The sequence below is a fragment of the Vicugna pacos genome, chromosome X (assembly GCF_048564905.1).
Source record: "Vicugna pacos chromosome X, VicPac4, whole genome shotgun sequence".
NCBI lineage: Eukaryota > Metazoa > Chordata > Mammalia > Artiodactyla > Camelidae > Vicugna > Vicugna pacos.
Window position 1 is genome coordinate 86178157 of NC_133023.1, and position 24391 is coordinate 86202547.

General features: G+C 35.0%; 1 protein-coding gene across 9 annotated transcripts in view; it reads right to left on the bottom strand.

The window, feature by feature from the left end:
• Positions 1 to 24391, bottom strand: part of THOC2 (THO complex subunit 2) — a 99818-nt gene that overhangs the window by 9400 nt on the left and 66027 nt on the right. For 2 of the 9 annotated variants that reach the window (XM_072956836.1, XM_031671368.2), the window contains exons 18-36: positions 23999 to 24079; positions 22347 to 22443; positions 20181 to 20298; positions 19449 to 19628; positions 18496 to 18660; positions 14242 to 14517; positions 13052 to 13193; positions 12437 to 12594; positions 11382 to 11510; positions 10891 to 11022; positions 10619 to 10803; positions 9932 to 10110; positions 9588 to 9690; positions 8483 to 8913; positions 8223 to 8281; positions 6682 to 6798; positions 1798 to 1935; positions 1391 to 1460; positions 1151 to 1308 (exon numbers count right to left, since the gene is read on the bottom strand). In XM_072956836.1, coding sequence (XP_072812937.1) covers positions 1151 to 1308; positions 1391 to 1460; positions 1798 to 1935; positions 6682 to 6798; positions 8223 to 8281; positions 8483 to 8913; positions 9588 to 9690; positions 9932 to 10110; positions 10619 to 10803; positions 10891 to 11022; positions 11382 to 11510; positions 12437 to 12594; positions 13052 to 13193; positions 14242 to 14517; positions 18496 to 18660; positions 19449 to 19628; positions 20181 to 20298; positions 22347 to 22443; positions 23999 to 24079 — 2918 coding nt within the window. Of the gene's footprint in view, positions 1 to 1150; positions 1309 to 1390; positions 1461 to 1797; positions 1936 to 6681; positions 6799 to 7505; positions 8282 to 8482; positions 8914 to 9587; positions 9691 to 9931; positions 10111 to 10618; positions 10804 to 10890; positions 11023 to 11381; positions 11511 to 12436; positions 12595 to 13051; positions 13194 to 14241; positions 14518 to 18495; positions 18661 to 19448; positions 19629 to 20180; positions 20299 to 22346; positions 22444 to 23998; positions 24080 to 24391 lie in introns of those variants that run through there. The other 7 variants (XM_006203979.4, XM_006203978.4, XM_015238902.3 and 4 more) reach the window with 6 other exon arrangements.

A 24391-nucleotide genomic window follows, 5' to 3' on the forward strand; every position in this document is an offset into this window, starting at 1 on the left:
ATAGCAGTACAATTCACAACAGCCAAAAGGGAAAACAATACAAAAGTCCATCAACTCACGAATGGATAAACAAATGTGGTGTATGTATACAGTGGAATATTATTTAGCCATGAAAAGAAATGAAGTACTGATACAGGTTACACTATGGAAGAATCTCCAAAAACATTATGCTAAGTGAAAGAATTCAGACACAAAAGGCCCCATTATTATACAGTTCCATTTATATGAAATAATTAAAAATTCTGCTAAGTCCACAGAGACAGAAAGCAGACTAGTAGTTGGCAGGGGTTAGAAGGGAAGGGGAAATCGGAAATGACTGCTTAATAAGTACATGGTATCTCTTTGGGGTGATGAAAATGTTTCAGAACTCAACAGAGATGATGACTACAAAACAGTGTAAATATACTAACTGCCACTGAATGGTATAATTTAAAATGGTTAATTTTAATTTATGTGACTTTTACCTCAGTTAAAAAAATACTTCTCTAAAAGGAGCAGGCTCCCTTTTAAAGCATATAGAAATTTTAAAACTATCACCTTATAATTTTCCAGAACTGTTTTTAAGAACTATGAATATGTGGCAAATATTTTGAATATATATCAGTTATTCTTTGTAAACACTTTAATAATGACTTGCTTACTTTATGGCAGATGCACAAGATGTACTGAGTATCACCTATTAGTATCTAAGAGAAGGCACACTATATTTAATTTGAAAATCATATAAGTTGCAAACATATAAGTTTATTAGGAGAAAATGTTATAAAAATATGTTCAAAAATCACAATTAATAAAGACTTTCATGCGACCATATTTTAATCACATGAATGAAGAGAAATTAAAAGAATTGTTGGTGGAAAAAAAAAACACAAAAAGAAAGGCTGAAACTCAATGAAAAGAAGTAGGTGGGAGTGGAATGGAGAGGAAAGGAATTTCAGAGGTAAACTAATTCTACCCTCCCAGTCATCTGGGATTGAACTGGCTCAAATTCCCCAGATAATCTCCCCTCCCTCAATGACTCCTCTTCTCCCCCCTCAAAGAATTAAGAAAAGACTATTTGCTATTAAAAAAAAACTCAGTATTTGCTAAATTTTCTAATGGGTGATTTTCCAAGAAAAGGTATACTGTTCTTTTTGTTTTCCTAATTTACCTTTTTGCCACCGGAAGAGATTTTATCCATTTTTTCAGATTTAAATGAGTCGCTGCCTTTTTCTTTGCCTGAAGATTTTGACTTATTTTTTTCCTTGTCTTTCTCATTTGCATAAGGAGACTCACACGGACTTTCACTTTTGTGTTTTGAAATCCCCACTAAAATTATAAAAGAGAATCATGAAAGCTTTTTCCAATTCAGTTTGATGATTGCTTGAAAAGTATTAATAAGTCTACCTACTTGTTCCATTTTCCTCTTTCCGCCTCTTGGTTAAGTCTGGTGGCACTTCCCGGTCATTGTTTGAGTGATCCTAGAACCAAGAATTGTGAACTACATTGATCAAGAGTTTTTGTTTTTGTTTTAAAGTATTATACAAGAAGAGCCTAGCTAACTAGCATTGGAGAATATCTGCAGCGGTTTCACATATTTGGTAAAATGACTTGAAAGACAAGCAGAGCTGGTAGAGATTATTATGTTGAAGAGCCTTATTACTGTAGAAGATTCAAAGACACGCTAGGGTGAAAATACCAGTTAAAACACTAAATAACAGACTGCCATGCAACAAACTAGTGCTTTTAAAAAGGCAACAAACATGCTACTGTACATGATAATGAGCTTTCCAAACTAGTTTTTAAAAAATTACAAACCCTTTTCCGCTCTTTCCTGTCCTTTTCATCTTTTTTCTCTCTTTCTCTGGATCTTTCCCTCGACTTGTCCAAATCTTTCTTGTCCATTTCTCTCTCCTTACTCTTGGACAGTGGTGGAGGAGTATGATTAATGTAGAGCTGTTAAATTAAGGCAATATTACTAAAGATTATTAGTTTTCCAGTATTGGCATCATTTGTCATTTAATGACAGACAACTGGTAGTAGACCTAAAGTCAAAACTGGTCAGCCGTCCGGATTATGAGAGGTAAAATAAAAAAGCATGGCACAATCATGCAAAGACTTCAATTCTTGGCCTTGTAAAAATTATCATTTAAACTCAACCACTTCATTCCTGCCTCAACTGAGATTTTTATTAGTAAATTCACAAGCTACAGTTCCTTTTATAGCTCTATTGTGAAGACCTATAACCACCATTATTACAGAAGTCCACATGTGAATAACATGACTGGACTTTTTCTACTATTAAAAAAAAACCCTCTACACAATCATGCTAATTTAGAATAGTTTTACCATCCACTGATAGGCAATCGATGGCAGTGAGCAAAAGTATAAAACAAAACCACCTAGCCATGACTTTACTAATAAGTCTTTTCTGTCTCAGTGCACACCATGCATAAAGTATCCTAAATTATTTTACAGATGTAAAGGCTGTATATTCTCTGCTTCTGAATGCATTCCAATTTCTAGCAAATAATTACGACTGGCTGTGAAATATGTCTTACTGGCTCTAAATAGCTCAGAAAGCCAAATAGTCAGTTGAGGATGATGAAACAACCTAAAGACTGAAAAATGATCAGCCAATATTTTCCTTTGTCTATTCTTTCTCCAATGAAAGGCCATAGGCAATAAAACAGCCAAAGATCAAGGATGTGCTAACTCTAAATAATTAAGAGGTAACCTTACTTATGTGCAAGCTGTACATGTTGAAATCCATTATAAAAGAAAATATTAAGGAAATAATCAGATGCCTAACCTTAGGGCATCTGTAACTGTACTACAAGCTTATGAGCTTGCGTTTAAGACATTAAAAGTATGAGGCAGCAGAATACTGAATACAACTCATTATGTAACTACACAATTCTAGATATACCTTGGGAATGAAAAGAATAGTGAGTCAAAAGTCAAATATTTTTACACAAGAAAATCCTTTGGTATTCAAAGGAATACATTAAAAAAACAACCATCAGTTTGAGAATTAAATTAACACTTATTTTTTTAACACCGCCAAATATTTTCAATTCAGTTGGCTCAGAAATACTGCCATAGCAATGCAGAAGTAGATTCTTTAAATTTCAATGTTTAAAAGTTGATGATCAACTGAAATAGACAAAATGTTTATTAATAACAAAGAGCAAGAGAATGAGAAACAATCATAAAAGTGCCTGTCCAAAAGGTACTCTTGCTGGGTATAATACCCTAAATGACACTTTATTTTCTAATTGTGAGGTTTATTTACATCTTAAGTCAATATTACTTATGAAACTGGTAAGACAAAGGAAATAATATGTTATTGCAATACTCAAGATTTATCTTAGGGAAGTATTGCTTAATTCTCCAGTAAAATTTTTTTGAAGTTTATGATCACAAATAAGCACACACACACACATACACACAAACACCTCTCCATAAGAGTGAAGTTTTTAACTGTATGTAACTTGAATTCTGTATTGCAAGGGATTGAGAAATCTAGAGATTCTTGTTTAGATATGTACCCAATTCTATTCCTTCTTTCTACCCTTCTAAGAATAGTTCTGATCATAATACTCTTTTCCACAAAGACATACAGTCTCTCACTGCCTACAGAGTAAAGTGCATATTCCTTAGCTTGGGTATTCCAAGCTCTTCACAATCTTTGCACAATTATATCCTACTATGAAGTAACCCAATGTGCTCTAAGCTATGCCTACCACTTCTCCCTAATATCCTATATTTCCCAGCAGTTCTCTTCTCCAGAACACTTGCTCACTTTCATCTTAATCTCTTAAAAACTCTTACTTAGCCTTCAAAGACAGCTCAAAAGCCACCAGTACTTCAACAGTGCCTCAACTATGCAACTCACTTTCTGGTGAACTCTTGTATTATTTTATACTAACCTTTTTTTTTGTGACAAGTATTCCCAATTAACTTCATGTCATTTATTTTTGTCCATAACATAGTTTCTAGGTTGGTAGGGGAGCTAATGCGTCTATTCTACTTTTATACACTTCCTAGTGCCTTGTACACACAGTGAATACTCAACACATGTTTGACAAATAAAATTAATGATTTGTTAAACTGATCTGCATGTAGTGTTGTTAAATTTTGTTTTTTTTTTTCATTTGCTTTTATTCTTGACATTGGGATCACTAGATCCAAAAAACAATTTGACTGATTTTCAAAATCTGTTTAAGAGACCACTGCTATATTGACTTTATTAAGGCTATAATATATAAAGATGGTGTCACATGTAGGCTTGGATTTGGTTGTAAATCTTTGTTTTAAGATGATGAACAGAATTAAAAGCTGAATTTTATTTTGAGGTGGTTGTTGCTGCCCTCCTAAATTACAAAGAAGCTTGGCTTAAAGGAACATGCATTTCACACTTTATCAAATATAGCTGCTTAGGACTGCTCGGTGAGAACACAACTGACCAAAACTAGAAATATGCCAACTGGAAACAGAAAGTGAACTGACAGAAAAGATTTGAATACTAAGCTAGATTTTTCTCCCTTCAATGAATTCCACTTGGAAAGCAAAGTCCATGTATTACTTTTAACCATGGATTACAAAGCAAAAACAGTAACTAATTTATAAAAAAAGAGGATTCCCAAAATGTTAAACTAAAGCAGGGAAACAATTTTATATGTACGGAGTGACAAAATAGCCTGAAAAAACAGACATGTTTTTCAAACCCTCTAAAAAGTTTGCATATAGATCGTTAATTTTAGAGATCACTCAAAATCCAATAAAATTTTTTTCTAAGACATTCATATGCTATTAAACTTTAGTAGGCACATAAAAAATCAATATCAACTACTATGCAGACCAGTAAACTGTGGATGCTTTATCAAGTCCAAAGGCCTAAGAATTAATTTCAAATATTTACTGAATACCTAGTCATGTTAACAGGTACCATATTAAGCACTAAGGATGTGGTATGAGTCACAAATTTTAGAAGTGTATTCATATGCCATTTTCAAACTTTTCTGGTTGAATATGGAATAAATCTATTGTATTTTAAATGACTTACAAAATTACCATATTTTTAAAAAGGGGGGGTGGGGTGGGGAGATTGACCTTGAATCACTATAATTTAAAAAACAAGACAAACACACAAAAAGAGTTAAGAACCCTTTCAACTACCATTGAAATGGGTGCTAAGAATCAAGGAACCATAAATTTTTTTGCCATTTTTTTTTTATTGTGGTAAGAACACCTGAGAAACTTTAATTTTTAGTCCAAGTTTTGATACTAACAAGTTACATGCTACTGGGAAAAGATCAAGAACTTTTTGTCTCTTATTTGTCAAAGACACTGCCACCTGCCCTATCTACCTCACAGCACTGTTATGAGTATGAAATGAGATAACATATGTTTATCTCATAAGTTTCATTTTCAAAAGGCTTTCACAAATGTAAGGAACCATAATTTTCATCATTGACCATAAAATCCAGTTAACTATAACAGCAGGTTTCAAACTGCTTCAAAATATGTTTCAGGAAATAAATGTTCACAAGGTAACACTGTTAACCCATTAATTTAAAAAATAGCCCACACAAGCCACTGATGGTTAGGACTGACATACACAATCCCAAACTAGTTATGAAAACCTACTATATTGGAGTACATATTTAATTTAGCCAATAAAAATTTTACTTTAAAAGAAAGCATTCACAGTACAGCTGATTCTCTTTTGATTAATACATTGTATCCTAAAAACAATGCTACAATTTAAGACACAGGCACATTGGCTAATCTAAACTGTTAAAAAAATAGCGTTTACTTCCCCAATACCCAAAGACATTTCATTATAAAGCTATAGTTCTAAAAGCAGTTAGTACTGTCAAATGGCTTTGTTTCAAAATTTCATTTTGTATTGGCCCACCAGCAAGAAATCATATTTAGCAGATATAAGAGGAAGCAAAGTAGAAAATCAAAGTGAAGTAGGGTACAAATTTTATAATAATAAAGACAAAATAACATGAACATTGGACAATTCAACTATAATAATGAAATGAACTCTGTAATAAGATACACAAACTGCACATTTTTAGTAGCAGAATACTCAAAGTAGACTAGTAGGCAAGAATTCATACTGACATGTAAATACAACCATCAAGTTAAGTATTCCACTCAAGGAGAATGATTAGTTTACATTAACCATATTTATTGATATTGTGCTACAACTACCAAAAAGGCAGCTTAAGCAGAAACGATATAAAGACTTTTATGGATTGAGATGGGCTCAGTTTTTAAAACAGTTATGTGAATGCATCAGATTTATGTTTTGGTCTTTTGGGTTACCTTAAAAAGTTAGAAAATAGCCTGACAGATTTGTTTGGAGAAATTAAGTAAGCCTACTCTCCAAAACAAACCAACAACTCCTTCCCCAAACTTTAAACTTATTTCCAGATTTTGAAACATAAAAGGATAATGCATAACAGCAAGGAGAGATTATAGAAATTTTGCCACATTACACACATTTTGTAACAATTTCATTTAAAGGGACCATTGTCATCCATTGTTTCAGTTTGTGATAAGTATCTTTAAAGGTTATTCCCCTAGCTTACTGAATTTACTAGAGTGAGGGTTATCTACTAAATAAATGAAGTAAAGAATTTTTCTTTGTTTCACTTAGGCATGATGATTTTAAAAGACTCAAACCTTTGCTGAAGACTCCTTGAGTTCGATGAGACTGTCCTGTAGAAAATGAATGGAGATGACAGGTGAGCTGGCATAGTTCTCAGAACCCAGAGGAACTTTGGGAAGTATGGCTGTAACCTGGAAATAAACCAGCTACTTCTTGTGAGGATAAATTTCATGATGCCATCATCATATGAATATCAACAATTTAAAAAAAAAGAAAAGCAAAACTATGTGATGGAATTGTAATGTTAAAAAAAACTAAATTATATATACTCAATGGAACAAATAAAAATCTTTACCTGCTTAGAATTTAAAAATAAATGTCAATGCCACATTTTTCATAACAGTGTACTTAAGCTATAGGTAATGTTAAGCTATAGGTAATGTAAAGCGGCTTAAGAAAGCAAAACTTTTTCTTCACAAAAAGTTTAAAATAGTGGAGATCACTGTGGAAGAACAACATCGTCTAAGTATTTTCATAGTTTTTCTTTAATAGGGAGGTTTTAAATTTTACTTTACTTGTGACTACCATAAGTATACACATATTTTATCCTAGCCAGAAAACTCAGTGGCATTACACTAACAAGAGAACAAAACGTATTCTATAAAAGAGCAATCACTTTTTTTTGTAGTGTCTCTAATGGTGAATCTCATACCTCCCACAAAAAAAGCACTTGAAAAAAGAAAAAAAACAAAATCAATTACGGTATTCCACCACAGTGCTCTTGATGAAGAATTAGTTAACTTACAGTTTTAAAAGTTCAATGTACTGCAAATTCAAAGATTCCATGAAATTAGATGACTTTAGAATTAAAATTAAATATGGAGCAAGGAATGGCTACCCTGAGTCTTCAAGAAGGCTACACCCACGATTTTGTGCTGCAGTTGAATGCCTGGGGTTTCTCTTTGCTGGGTGGTAGGATTGGATGCCACATCTGCTTTTATCGTAACGCAAGGTTCGACTTGTTGGGAACCCAATGGGTATAAACAAACCTCCAAGGGAAGATACAACAGAAGCTGCATGCTCACTGAATATACACAACTACAGGAGAACTGATCACCAAGGAGGATGGAACTCCTTTCAAGATTCCTTCTTAGAAGGCACATATCGGTATGATGCACATCAAGAAGCTTGATGAATTCAGAGGTATCTTGTTTATCCTGTATCATCCAGGAAGTCTTCAGTGCTATATATTCTTCAATATTTATGCTGAAAAATAGGCTTCATTCTGCTGAAAAGATTCATTTGCTTGTAGCTACCATTGCACTCCAAAAAAGACTGCGTAAAGCAGTGAGGCACTTCTGGGTAAAATTTCTCTTGCACTTTCAAACACTAGAAAATTAGTGCTAGGTCCTTGAAGTTTTAATATTTTTATAATAAAAATATTCAATAGGAAAAAATATCAGTCCACCAATATGTAAAAGATTCATTTCCTAATGCAATATAAAACCTCCAGTGGCTCCAGTGAATACTTGGCACAAGACTTGAAGGAAGTCAGGACACGTATTCCAAACAGGTGAGCCTAACATGGACGCTGCCTTCCTCAGGCTATACTAACCTTTACTGTTGAGGAATGTGATGGAGAAGGGTGAGTATCAATTTTGCGACGTTTTTGTTCTGTTGGGACAAAAAGAAATAATCACAATAAGGTTTATTTCCACTTTTTTCAAACACTTTTTAAAAAATCATCAACTTCTAAGGTGATCAAGTATTAGTTCCCCCTAGTAAAGTGCCTAGATAATTTGCTAGAACAAGACAAGAACCAACTACACATTACAACAACCAAAGGTAAAGAAATATAAAGAAAGACAAACTTGCCCCTTTCAGGCTCAGCAATATCTGACCGGGGAACAGGTGACTTCAAGGACCCAGAAACTGGTGTTTTCTCTCCTCCTTTAACATTTTCCTTTGATTTCATTTCCTTTGCTATATCTCTTTCTCTGGATGGCTCCTTCTCTCTTTCCTTTTCTTGAGTCGACTTTGATTCTGCATTGGGCACAGTGGTCTTGAATTTCTCATCTTTAGCTTTTTCTTCCTTCTTGAATTTTTCTTTCTCTTTGTCAGATTTAGGTGTTCTTTCCTTCGTCTCTCTTGCTTTTTCATCTTTATTTGGCCGTTCTTCCTTCGGTTTTTCTTTACCATCTTTACCAAGTACTCTGGCCTCTGGAGTAGTAGCTGGAGTCTTTTCTTTTTTCTCTTTTTCTTTCTCTTTCCCTTTTTCTTTGTCATTCTCTTTAACAGCTTTGCTGCTAAAGATACAAACATGAGACTTTAAGACAAATGGTCAAAAAATATATTCAATGTTATAAATCATACAGGGTTTCTTACTGACTTCAAAAATTCTAGAACTAAGAGTAGCCCTTTGAAACTACTTTAAGACAAGTAAAAAGGAAGTACTTCTTTATCCAGTAAATAATAACCAAATTCATGAACAGCAGATTAAAAAGAATGATTAAAGGGATGTTAGGCCCGTTTTCTGTATGTGGTCATAATCATACAGGATTACAAAGTAACAACCAAAATCATCTCATAAGCCAATCAAGGGTGCTATGACTGTCAGGAACTGGATTACTTAGCTGAATAGACCACTGGTCTAAATCAGTGTAGGCTACTCTTAAGTTAATTATCCTTACCCAGACTGTCCACAGCAAACATTCAATCCTAAAAAAAATTTTTTAGCTTCACCCTCTACCTTTCCCTGCATATTCCAGCAAGGGAAACAAAAAGTCAGTCTCAGCATTATACAAAGCATGTAAAACATGAGGATGGTAAGCGCATCAAAATAGCAGTACATACAAAATTCCTAAGTCCAACATAAATGACTTTCATAGTGCTCAACTATCACCCTGTTTCATTCATGTCAAATGAGGCTGCTTAATTGTGTAAGAATCCAGGATTTTGATATATAGCACGGTGCTCCTACCTGTTAGAGCCACTATTTCCATTGCTTGAATTCCCTTTCGGTGTGGCGCTAGAAGCTTTATTAACAGCTTTCACACCACACTGAGATCTCTCCCTTGATTTATCTGAAATAAAGGTAAGGTTTTATTTGACAAGCCCCTAGATGTAAATAAACAACAATTTCACAGCAAAATGATTAGAGATTAGTTAGAAACAAAGGGCTGATTACTTCTTGACAGTTACATACTCTTACTTATGGAATAAAAAAGTAATACTAAGCCAGCATTTTACTTGTCATGTGATACAAAACATTTCAGTTTGTTGAAACAAAATGTATTATTTATAAATTTCTACAAATAAGCATACCAGTCTCCTCAGTACTGCTTTCATCCGATTTAGATGCACTTCCTATCGATGATGATGAAGGCCCACCGCCAGGCCCATTTTGTACACTGGCAATTGCATTCCTCGGAGGAGGGTCTTTGTGATGAAACTCATTTTCAGGAATCATGTATGACTTCCTACTTTTCAACTGCCCAGAGTAGCTGAAAGTCGCACAAAGTGTTTAAATATACAAATACAAATCAAAAAGCACAAACATGGGGTTTAAAAGAATAAAATTAGCAAGTTATTCACACTGCTACATGGTTCCAGAGAATAAAACATACTAATTTTCAGTAACTTCCTGAAGGGCTTTATAGAGAACTCTAGATGCTTTCTTAAAAACAAAAACTTCAATGTTAACTAATCCTTCAACTAAGATGCCTTTTTTTCACTGTTGAAGATCTGATAACTCAACTGATGATAAAATTATATTTTCTCCAAACCAAGACATATTATATATGACTTTTGAAACTATCATCCAGTATAGACCGGAAGCTGATAAGCAGAAGTGACAACTCTCACCAGCCTGTGGGAACATGATCGCATAATCTCCCATAATCTCCTGAAGTAAGGCAGAAGATAAACTTCAACACTGTAAAACATTTTAAAGTCTTCAGAATCCTTCGGTAATCTAATCTCATAAATCACATTAAAGTATAATTGTGTTACCCCATAGCCAATGCATATAGATCTGGCCTCTTCTCTTTCTCCTCTTGGCAGATTTTATGCACTCTTCTTTCCAAAGCCTGACCCAGATTCAAAACTTTTGGGTACCAAGGAAGTATTTTTGTTAATACAATCAAGATATTCCTGATGTGAGTATATTCGCCTGTTTCAAGGCAATGTACCGATGCCTACAACAAACATCATAAGATTTGTTATTATGAAAGTGTAAGTATGAAGAGAAAAAAAATCTTTGAGAAATATAACTTTTTTCTTACCTTGGTTAGTTTGTAATGCCATTTATGTACAACATGTCGAAAATTTTCATAGTCTAACTGATCAGCTTTATTTCCACCATCAAATCCAGTTGCCCGTAATATAGTAAGGAATCCTGGATAATTTCCACATTCCTAAGGGAGGGGAGGGAAGGCTGTCACTTTTAAAGAAAAATTCCATCCTTCAAAATACCAGAAGCTGAAACTTTAGACTAGATTAATGATGCCATGTGAAAACATGTTATGTATCTGAATGATAGGTAGTTTTCTCAGAAAGATTCAGCTTATTCAAGGATATTAATTTGGAATGTTAGTTTGAGATAGATAAAAAATACAGCACTTTTTAAAAATGAATAAATTGTGCTTAAATTTTAAACATTATTTTACAACTGAATCTTAAACTCAGCTTCTCTTTTAAAACTGAACCACCCAGAGCTTACTGGAAGTGGTCATTATATACATGGGCAAAATATAAAAGTATTTACTAGTCATACCTTTTCATATGTGGCTCTATCACTGTGCCACCTGGTCACAGTCTCTAACATGCAGCAAAGGAATCTCCCGTATCGACTAGCTTCATTTTCAGTACAGCTTGCGACTGTGTAAATTATATCAGAGAAAACCTACAGAAAAAATGTTTGAAAAATAAAAATAAATCAAGGTCAAAATTAATTCAACATTAAAAGATCATGTTATAGCAAATCATAATCAACTAAACAAGTAACTTTAGTCAAAATGCATCTTCCCTTTCTATATTCACAATTCCAGAGACCTTCAATGATTTTGGCTTTTGTGAGGAAACAGCACATTCATAAAGCAACAATAACAACAGTAAACACTTTTATAAAGAAAGCTGCTTTATAATGACAGAAGAAAAAACTAACATTATTATTATTACATCATAACTTCTTTAACAAAGATTCAGCCATAGGTATTACTGGGGTTAAGGGGAAAGTAAGCAGAGGCGAGGCTGACAGAAACCAGAAATAGGCAGCTGATAGGCTGTAACACATATTATATTTTTAAACAACAAAATGCAGTAAATTCATTATTAAGAAAAAGGCCAGATGCAAAAACCTGTGAATGACCACACTGAAAAGCATCCCTGCTTTTATATATGTGTGAAAGTGTAAGCTTTTTGTTGTTTTTTGAGGGGGGTGAAGGTTAAGAATGGAGAGGAGAGTTCTATCTATTACACAAACATATAAACCCAAACATTGAGTTAACGGATTAACTAGGGGTGTTTATTATGTATCAGGCACTATTCAAAGTGCTTTTGTGTGTAGTGACTCATTTAATCCTCAAAACAATCTTATGAAGCAGATACTATCATCCCATTTTACAGATAGAAAACTGAGGCACAGAGAGGTTAAAAAAAAACTTGCCAAAGATCATATAGCTAGAAAGTAGCAGAGCTAGGATTCAAGTTCAGGCACTTGGCTCTTGAGTTCATGCTTTTAACCACACACACAATAATACCTCTACAGATTATAATGTTTAGCTATCTTTGTGTGAGACTTTTTTAAAGGTTGCAATAAAAAGAACTTACTCGATCATAGCAAAGAAGTGTGGAAAAATTTGGAGTTTTCTGTTGATGTACCAATTCAACAAAACGAGCACAGTAAACAGCATCAATTGCTGAAAAAATACATCGAGGAAATATACACAGCTGTAGAAATTTTGTGATGGTCTCATTTTTGGTAGATTCTAAAAATAAGGGAAGAATATATTAAGTGGTAAACTTCTTCCTCAAGTGCCTCAAGGCCACTAAACATGACAACATAAACTTTAGTGTAGAGAATGCTATAAAACCACAAACTATTTATAGTTTGTAACCAAAAGGTCATGCCTGGGATAAGACTTTCATTTTCACTCTGTGGACATTTTTCTACCTATAATTTCTCCAGAAATATGATTTTATACAGAAAAGTTGAATGATAAGCTGCCAATGTTGTAGTTATAAGTTAATTAATTTCACCAGCAAATTAAATCAGTTCCTTCAGTGAACATGTGAAGCCAACTCTGCATTGATGAATAACCAAAGAATGGGATAGTGAATACTGAGTTGAAATACAACATAATACACTTCAACACCTGCCAAAGTTATAAAGGTTTGCTTTTGTAACTGAGCAGCAGCAGGAATGTAACAATTCCAACAACTTACTTGCTAAAAGCCAGTTGTCCTTTTCCAGTTTCAGTCTCTGTAGAACTCGCTGTACATGCTCCATCTGTTTCTTTTCTTCTTCAAGAAGCTTATCCTGAAGGGCAGTACACCGCTCCTTCTCTTTTTTCTTTTTATTTGGAGGCTACAAAGTATAAGTTAGATACTTTTCTAACTAGAGGCACATTACCTCCCCTTCGTTTCATTAAAAAATTCAAAGAGACATATGCTGACATTCTGAACAAATTACTTCAACAAGGGTGGTTAGGAGTCCACTTGAATGTGCTTTTACCTCTATTCAACAAATCTAAGACAAAGATGGCCTTCATACATTATCAAAACCGGCTGCCTTCTCAACACTGGTACTTTTAGTCTGAGGCATGGAGTCATCTTTGATCTTTATTTCACCTTCCCAACAGTCCAATTACAAGTCTTTTGCAGTCCTGCTACCTCTACCAGTCTCTGCTCTCCGTACTTCACAATGAATTACCCAAAAAGCCACCCAGCTGGTGTCCAACCTAATACCAGTCCCTTCCCCTATCGAACACATACTTCATACCACTGTTATGAGTAATCTTTCTTAAGTACCAATTTTTACCATTATCATTTCCCCACTCAGGAATCTAAAATAGCTCTCAGTTTCATCAAGTCTTCTTTTCTATCACTACTCTACATCATCTGGCCCCATTCTTTAACCACTCAAATTTATCACTAAGCAGATTCACTACAGTAAAAATGGGGTTTTTTAACCTTAGACTACGTCACACCTTTGCTGAAGCTCTAGAGTGGGCAATTTGCCTCCGTATTTCCAAACCTAACTTACTCTGAAGGCCTATCCAGTCTAAGATTTGCCTCTTCAGTAAAGCTTTCTCCCAAAGAATTCTTTTGGGAACTCCTATTGCTCCTGCAATTGGAGTCACATAGATCATTTCAAGTTGCTAACACAGCGTTCAGTAGAAAAGCAAACTCAAATACCTGGGACAGACAGGGTCAAATACCTTTTGATTGATCATAACTTCCATGTACTCACCAAGCCTGCTATCCCCACCCATTGAGAGAGGTCACCTCCAAACCCACTTAGGAAAATATTAGATAGCAACAAGATAGGAACGTAAGATAATACAATTCCAAAGTATGGATAATGCTGAATACCATGAAGTTGTTGTACTTGACCTAGTAGAATAAAAACCTACCATTTCCTGATTGTCATCAATTGCTTTCATCTGGACTTTAAGTTTATTGACTTCCCGTTCATAGCTGGTATGCGGAACTGCAAGGTCATACATTGTCAATGACCAGAACGTGGCATAGAACTGAGGGCTGATGTCATCCCAGACCTTGGAAACATGTAAGGAAACCACCGCTTCATGGACAGGAGCCATCACCATTTCACATGATGTAATGTACTTATGAACTTTATGTTGCTGTTTACTTCCCTTCTCTGATTTTTTAAGTTCATCATACTTTGACTGGAGATAAAAAGTAAAAAAAAAAACACACACACAACATAATTTATAGCACTTATTTTCATTGTACATACAGAAACCTAGGATCCTTTTCCAAGAATCAGAGGATGACAAATCAAACCTGTTGTAGGAATTCTAACTTCCTACCAACAACATATATTTTAAGATAAATCATCCCTGGAAGCTGTTTCAATATTTAGTCCTGTGTGTTCACTAGGAACTTTTCAGAAGATTCTTATTGCATCTGACCTGTTGAGTAAGTGAATAGGGTGTGTGCGTGCCCCCTCTCCATTCCCCCCACCCTACTCTCTCTCACTGCTGCATCAAGAATTGAACATGTAGAGTTTCCACTCCTGCTTTTGAGATATTCAAGGGAATCAGGTAGAGGGTCTTAACACTAGTAAAGGGCAGAATGGAACTAGTAACAGTCAACCAAGACAGAATGTTTTATCACTACATGGAGCTCCTATCAGCTATTACGATTTGTGAATTAAGAAGCTGGATCAACATAAAGGAAGGTTATGAGACCATTACCATAAGACTGCTAAGTAGGGTGACCAACTGTCTAGGTTTGCCAGTGACCGAGGGGTTTCCCAGGATGCAAGACTGCAGTGCTAAAATTGGGAATGTCCCAGGCAAATCAGGACCAATTGGTCACCCGACTGCTAAGCTAAATAAGATTTTCTATGAATTGCTATGGTATACTGGAGTTTAAAGCATGTGGGAACTGACTTACTACAGCCCTTTTGGCCTGATTGGTTCATCCTAATTTGGGGGAATGTTTGAGGAATGCCATACCCTTAATGGGAGAAAGCACAATGGGAGGAAGTACATATTATTTCATACAATGTATGCGAAATGTAAAAAAGAAAATAATACAAAATGGAGATGCTACAATTGTCTAATGTCTTTCAGTTTCTTTAAGATGAAAGCACTCATCCAGAAAATTATGTGGGTTAGGCATCATCCCTGAACATGAACCTAAGAGGAGATCTAAAATTAGCTGCTTCTTTATGTTAGGAAAGCAATTAAATCATTCACAGTTTGTGCTAAACATGGAACCCAGAACTAGAAAGTCAGAAGTCAAAGGTTCCACTTCCAGTTCTGAATCATGATAGGCAAAAGAGTCTTGGGTCCTTATAGTCAAGCTGCCATCCCTCCTGAGTGACACTATACCACAGGCTCACTGGACTGAAGGCACACCAAGTACTCTTTGTCCCACAGAGTATCTCAAGCAGGCTCTGAGAACCATAAAAATTATTTTAGAAGTGGAACAATTTATCTCTTGTTATCACCATTTTAGAGAGCATGCTGATTACTACTGAGATCACACCAGTGACCAAGTTACAAAAAATATTACTTATGAGAGAGGTTCCAATTCAACTACACCAAAGACCTGAGAGAATAGCAGCTGGAATAAGAAAGACTTAAAATTTTGAGGATGGGTCCTATTGACAACAATAAATAGGAATCTATGTGAGCGGAATGACAATGCTAAGGTTCTAATGAAACAGAATAAAACAATGCTGAAACTACCTGTTTAAGATAGTTAAGCTACCTGATTTGAGCAATATCTAGACTATGAATGGGGGGAAAGCCTTTCTTTCAGACCAGTGTTGCAAGGTGGGTCTCAACAACTAAAACTGAAAATTAGATTATAGGTATGAAAATGTCTTATGATAGCCCCAATCTCCCCAATCCTTTGGTTCTCAATCTGTGACTTCTACTGCTAGGCACACCCATAATTCCTATCTGGTTGGGGGGAAAAAAAAAAGGCTTGATCAGAAAAGATGGCTACATTTCATACTTGCCTAGGATAAATATTTCCTTGTCTAAAGTGAGTTTAACCCCTCTTCAAGCTCACATCTTCAGTCAAATGGAGAACCATAACAGGTCTACATCTCAAGACACCTGGGGAACTAGATCTATAGAATTGATATCCACTGTTAGTATTGTACTTCTAATTACTGTTCAAAAAGCTCCTGTTGGCCTAATAACCTGAGCAGTGTTTGGTTGGCTTAATTGCTCCCATGAGAGCCTGCTGGTAGTCAATTTATAGAAGGGACCGAGCAGCCCTCCAATACTCATACTCTCTCATTGAAGGTTCTTTGAGAGGCTTTCACCCAAGAAGCAAAAGTAAGGATCCCTGGGGAAGCCTGGATGCCCAATCCTGTGTAACCAAGGCTGCCAATGAACTCCCTTTCCAGACAGTGGCCTACTGCTGACTTGGTTGTATAGCCACCTCTGTATAGTTTTCTGTTTTCCTCCCCAACCCTGAGAGTGAAATGATATTTCTTTATTTAGATATTTTTACCTCTTAAATGATAAAGACAATATTTTATATAGGCTACAGAAAAGGGAGCTGTTGGTATGAATGGCCTGCTCCATTTCTGACCTGGAAAAGTTCAGCCAACCTCAGGCAACCAGCTGTTCCTGTTTGCTAGGGTTCAGTATCGCTTATTAGTGTGTTCACTTCTCAGTACAGCACAGGGCAGGTCAGAATTTCTGAGATGAAGCAATTCTCCCACCTCAGTCCTTCAAGAAATCAGGTCCCCTGTTATATAGCTGAGACTGATCTACTGTGGGGTGGGGCGACAACACAAGACATAACTACACAAGGAGAGCAAAACAATTTTCTGGATTGAGAGATTCTAAAGGGGGTAAAAGAGGCCCAATCCTACTCTCTTAGTCCCTTTTTCGCTCTAGAGAGTATAGCACAGTATTGCCGCATAATGCTAATAAAGTGATAACTGAATCAATTAACGGTTAGTTGTTAGAGGTAAGTGTGAGACTGCAGCAGCTGATATGTAAACACTAACAGCTGATGGTTGATTAAATGATCAATTAGACCCCAAATTTCTCAGCGCCTTTTTCCACACCTCTACCACACAGCCCTATATCTCTACTGGGAACAAAGAAGGGATCCTAGTTTAGGAGAAAGGACCAAGATCTTCCCCCAAAATCTTAGTGAAAGCCTTTCATAGAACAGACTTTAAAACAACAATAAACAGAAGGGCTAGAATCGAAGCCTACACAAAAATGAAGAATATGCTGGGGTTCCAGTCAGAGTGGGGAAGTACCATCATTTCCAATCACAGCTCTGACCATGGCCCTGGGTGAAAAGTTAAAGTAAATTCCTATTAGAGGTCACTGTTTTGCAGGGAAGAGTCCAGGTGGCAGATAGAGGAGGCAGAGTGACTCCTCTTCCCCCACATCCTTACTTGAACTTCAGTACAGTCACTAATGAGATAACCTGCTCAGGAAGGCTCTAGTTTGCTTTTTGTTGTTGTTGTTTGTTTTCAGTTGTTTCAATTCGGTGGAGAGAAATAAAACAAGAAACGTGAATATTCCTTTCCTAGAAGTTATATAGCAGAGAGTGCAAGAGCGTTTGGGGGTGGTTAAGTCTTTCTGTCAGTCTATTTTTTTTTTCTTTCAAGGCAGTACGCATAAGAGCAAGTCAAGTATCTGACAGGGATACTGTCACTGAGGAAACAGGATTCTCTGTATTCAACAGGACTGTTTCTCACAATGACATATGTTCGCCTGCATCAGAATCACCTAGTGCTTGATTAAAAAAAACAAACACACTAACAAAAACAAAACAAAAATCCCCAGGTACCATTCAAGTTACTAAGTTAGAATCTGTGGACGTGAGGCTGAGTTTCTAAGATGCTTCCCTGGTGATTCTTTAGTAATTCCCTGGTGACCTAAATTAATGCTTGTGAACTACAGTTCTAGAGAACTCATAAGATATCAACTTGGACAACTGGTAGTGTAGTAACAGTAAAATTACAGAATTAGTAAGACTTACTTTTTCAAAGGGGTATTTTCATTGTCCACTGCTCAGAGCTGAGTATTAACAAGAGTAACTCTCTAAAAGACATTATCTATATCGATGTCAAACTAAAACATATTTACAAATAAAACAGCTAAGAAATAATGTGGAATCATTCATGAATGGCCAAAGATACTTATACTTACCGAAATATGGTGTGCATACATTGGCCTAGACAAGAAAAATGCTGCATCATGGGGTGTATGAAATTCATTACAGAGCACATCAATCGAAGGCACTCGCTTTATATAATCTTCTGTGCTTAGATTAGATGCTAAAAACCCACCAAACTGTACCAGGGTATCATGACACTAAATTGAAAAAATAAGACAAAAAAATACAAATGTACTACCACTTTACAAAAGCAATAAAACATTTTCCAAAATGATTGAAACATGTCATTTTAACAATATTTTGATTAACAATTAAGAATTCAAATTTTACTACTTGAAGGAACTTTGGAGACAATCTACAAATTTAATCATATAGTCATATTACAAAAAAAGACACCAAGGTCCTGAAAAGTTGACTAATCTAAGATCTTAATAGTCAACCAAGGTCTCAAGTTCCAAGCTATTATTCATGACTTTTAGTAGCAGAATATAGTCACCTAACTCACATACAAAAATTTTATGTATTTACAAGTCAATTCTCTTACCTTAAAAAATAAACTTTATTTATAAAATATATGTTTTTTATTTCCTTGTAATATAGTTGGTGAAAGTTAAGCACATTTTGTACGTTAATCCTAGGTTTGATGCTTAATATTTTAAAATATATTTTATAAATACAGATCATATCTACTTTGTTGTGACTGAAATTCCAGATTTCCAGAGACCAGAAAAGATACGAGCAAACAACATGAAGCTATCTACCTAACTGAAAACCTTATACATATCATTACATCTCCTAGAGCCATCTCTTATATATCATAACTGGCAAAGAAACAACCTCTATTTCCAGAATGTCTATTTTATATTAGGGCTGTTTCGTATTCACATGATGTGCAAAAATGACACATTCAAATTACACCACATTCTATACTTTCCATTATTAGGATTAAAAATTTCACAGAAACACAAAGGCCACTTTAACTTGCCTGATCATAGAGCTTTCCCACAAGTTTCAAATGTTTCTCTCCACCTTCCTGAAAGATTACCCCATTCCTCTGTTGAGCCATAAGCAAACAGAGAGGAAGAGCAAGGTCATGGTCTAATAGTGCATCCTTTAATCTCTGGGAGGACTTTTTAGTGTTTCTGATCTGGCCAAAATAACCACCCTGCAAAAGACAAGACATAAATTTACCAGCCTACCACATGCCATCTGATTTGAAAAACAACACAGAAAAAGTTTAGTTACAATCCTGAAGATACACTCTACATTCCTTCCTTCTCTTCACAAACTTATTGTACTGACACTATTACTGCCACTGGCTTAAAGATAAATGTCAATTGTCTTTAAATTTCTACATATTTTCCATTTCCTAACTTGCAGTCCCTTATAAAGGATTATTCTTTAGTCAGTGTGGAGCAGATTCAACAACAGATGTGCTCAGATTCATGCCAGTTAGAATATCAAGGACCACAGAAGATTTGATACTTATTTCCCTTACAGATGTATTACTGTCTTTTATACTTTGTTTCAGCTTTTTTAAAAGGTTTAAATAACTAATATATCACAATTTTAAAAAGTGAGGTAGGGGCGATTTTAAGGAGGGTATGTATGGCTTTGACTTTAGCTTTATGTACTTAGGTGCTGTTTAAATTCTTTACTATGAGCATGCATACATTTTGAATTTTAAAAATCAATAAACAAAAATAGCAACTCTCACCTCAGCTTTTAGTTGCTCTCCACCAGTCATGGCCTCCAGTTGCTCCATTGTCATTTCCTCTGTAATTTCTATTCCTGCCATTTTTTGTACCACTTCTTTCAATATAAGAAGGTCAAAACTATTTAGGAAAAATAAGAAACAGCCTATAGTTGAAACTTCAAACATAAAAGTAAAAATAAACTATAATTAATGTACTGAGAATCCCTAAATCATTTCTATATAAATACGGGAGAGAAGGGGCTGAAGTGGTTTCTAAGGAAAAACTGCATTCTTAGAACTATACTGAGAAATATTTGGCGATGTAGTATGTTTATTTTAACTTTTCACTTGGAAATAATTTCAAATTTACAGATAAGATACAAAGGTAAAAGCAGTACAAAGCACACTCATACCCTTTACCACTACTTCACATAGTATTAACATTTTTACTCCTGTTCAATCATTTGTTTTCTCTCTCTCCCTATCTTCACACACATACAATTTTTTAAACTATTTGAGAGTAACTTATTTAGTAACATCATTTTAGAGGTACCTAAATTCCTAATTACCCCTAAAATTCCTAAGAATGTATTTCCTAAGAATACAGCTATTCTCTTATCTTACATAACCACAGCTTAGTTATCAACTTTAGTAAACCAAACACTGATGCAATACTTTAATCTACAGGTCATATTTCATTTTTATCAGCCAACCAACCCTATAATGTCCTTCACAGCATTTTTTTAGTCCTCCAGTGCAGGATGGTCAATATATATTTTTGATGGTATAGAGTCACCTCTCTAAACAATCACACACACACACACTTGGAAGGAATGGAGGGAAGAAGAGAAGAAAGAAAAAAAAGAAAGGGAATCCAAGTTCCAAGTTGTGGTACTTGAGTCTAAGATGACAGTTTACTGGCCAGCCTTAAGCATATTTATTCCTGTGCCAACAGTTATGCATTTGAATTCTCAAAGTTTAGGACTGTCTATGGAAATAACACCTTCTAACTTTCAAGATCTTCCTTTATTAGTTAAGTAATGAAGATAAAGTGAAAACACTCTTTCCTACAAAACAAATACAGATGTTTTTCCAAACATAAAGCTAGGAATACCCAAGACACAAGTTAATGGACAAAGGAATAGCTTTCTAAGATTCTTATTGAGTGCTTACTCTCAACTTGCCTTGTTTCCCTAAACAGTTTTTGAAAATAAGAGGGCTTTCAGGCAAATCAGTTTGCAGCAGGTATCAGTGAAGTATTTTATTTTTTCTTTAAACTATCTTTTAATTAGATGATCACAAAAGCTATATAACACAATACAGAAAACTGAGCTAGAGACTTAAAAATAAATGTGATGTTCTCCTGGCATATATAGACACAGAAGAGTAAAATGTATAGGAATGGTCAATAGATGAGTATAACACAAGTGATAGATGCTGATAAAAGCCTAAACCTAATTATTATTTTTTTTAAAGTTTTCCCTAAACCAAAATAATCTGTCAAGAATTACTTAGGTAATACTTGTTTGTGGCACCCGATAGCTTTACAAAGTTCTGTTCGCTTCTATCAGAAAGCTTTGGAAAACAATTTCCAGTTCTTTGATTCTAGTTAGTCTATGCTGATGGGGTTTCATATACATTCTAATTCAAACTCTAAGCCTCTGATATTGGTCCAGAACAAAATTTAAAAATTCAGTATGAAAAGGACACTGTCCAAAAGGTGAATTAGCTTTACATAGCTCTAAAGTTTAAATTCAAAAAATAATCACGCTTTAAAGATACTATATACACCCTCAAAATAAACACATTCCTACCAAATGCTCCATGTAAAGGCCAATTACTGTCTAGTAGCATAATCAATAGTGCAATATGTTTTACCATAAGAGGAGACACAATATACCATATTAACCATTTTTTCAAAAGCCTAACAGGTAGTCAAAATGAGTTAGTCTTTTTAATGAATTACATATATACCCCAATATTACATTTCTTTCTGCAAAAATGTATTATATATTAAGTTATAATTTCTTTTAATTAAAGAATTCCATATAAATAAGTGAAAAAATATTGTACTTAAGCCTACAACCAACAAGTAGTTTTTTAAGATAACAACAATCTCAATATCCCAATACCACCAGAAGTACTCTAATTATTGAATTTCATTTATATATCATTTGCTATGAATACCTTTTGCCTGCCTTTAGCTGATTAGCCACATATTGAAGAAGACCAGCAAGATCAATTGGGTATTTACGAAAAACTGCACCACAGAAACTAGCCAGACCTATATGAAATAAAAAAAAAAAAATAGGGCTTTTAAAAAAATAGTTCATAAAACAAAAGGCACAACATTAAGTATCATTTCTTCAACTCAATTTCCAAAACAAAATGAGGTGGGAAAAATTGTATTGCTGATGCCACTGAATGAAATTTTATAATTAATAATAGCTAATATTTACTGAGCATACATATGCTGAACACCCTATTAAGCACTTTATGTAATTATCTCATTTCATCTTTGCAATAATCATCTCAGGTAGGTATAAACCTATCAATGAGGAAAATTCAGAACAGATATATCATGTAACTTGCTCACAGTCACACAATTGGTATGATGTAGAACAATGATTCAAATTTACAAAGCCTAATTCTATAGCCTGTGACATTAATTAGCCACAATAAAATCTTACAGATCACTCAGTAAACCTGAATGATCAACAAAACACCTGCCTTTCAAATGTTTGAGTCACAAAAAAAAATCTTTTATCTAGGAACATGTCACTAGTTGTGGAGGGACAAAGAAACACTGCCAGACCACGAAGCAAATAAAAGACCAATTTTAGTCAACAGTCCTTATCATATCTTGAGTAGGGAGAAAACCCCAGTTAAGACAAGAGGAGGAGGTCCTAGTAAAACAAGTTATCTGCAGCCTTTTTAACAATTATTTGCTCAGCACCTAAACGATAATGGACAAAACAGATTCTGCCCTCAAGGAGCTTACAGACCAGTGAGAGAGACAGAAAAGTAAACTAAAATAACTATGATGCATAAAAGGTTCTATGGAAGTACAGAAGATGGGCACCTTATTCTGACTTTTGGGTGGAAGTGTTAACAGGGAAAGCTTTGCAGGTCACATCTCTAAGCTGAACTCTAATGAATAAGTAGAAAACGTGTGAGAGGAGATGGGTGGGCATGGGAGGGTATCCCAAGTAGAGGAATTAACATGTAAAAGGACCATGGAAAGTGGAAGAAGTTCAGCATTAATGGAACCTAAAATATTAAGGAGGGGCAAAAGATGAGGGTGGACCTGATTCCAAAAGAACTTACTTGTATGATTTATTTCAGATTTCAAAGGGCAATGGGGAACTACTGCAAGATTCAGCTATCGGAGATACAACAGGTTGAAAGAAAAGGGAACTGGATGTTAGAAATCCATGGTACAAGGAACAGAAAAAAAAAAAAGCTAGGGTTTTTTGTTAAACAACCGAGTTTTTGTTCTTTTAAGAAGACTAGAACCTCAGGATGGAAAAGAGAGAAAGGGGAATAGTTCCCTTAAGATTAATTCCTATAACATAATAGAATGGATGGGAATTTTCATCTCCCCAGTAATCCATGCCCAAATTCTATCACAGTCAATAATGGCCTCTTGAGTTGGAAAAGCAGTAAGCACATGAACATCCTTGAACAGCCAAGGACTTGGACTCTCTGTAGAACAAGCTGAATGGCTAGATATTCTCGAGAACTCTTGACAAACTGGCTCTTACCATAGGTAACAAAATACATAACATGGCAGTTACAACAGATGGAAATTTCATCCTTGGAAGAATAAAAATACTTACTCTGAAGCCAGCTTGAGATGGTTGTGTCATCATGTTTCATTCTCTCCTTTTCTGGATTAGCTAAAGCTTCAATGATACAATCTTTCATACATTAAGAAAAAACTTTAAGTTGGTATGTCTCTAACAAAGACCCCTAGAACAACAAAAAATGCCACCCATTGGGAAAAAATTGTTAGTTTCAGGCTACTACAAATTACTGAAAAATACATTCACTGTAGTACCAACTTATCTTTTTTAGCCTCCTTTCCATCTTTCAGCAAGATACATTCTACCTATATCAAAGATGTTTAGTAAACTTAACGTTGTCTCTCCCTACATACAACACAGACACACACACACACACAAAGCCCTAATTGGCCAACCTTCAGATCAGCCAACTGAATCAACTTCAGA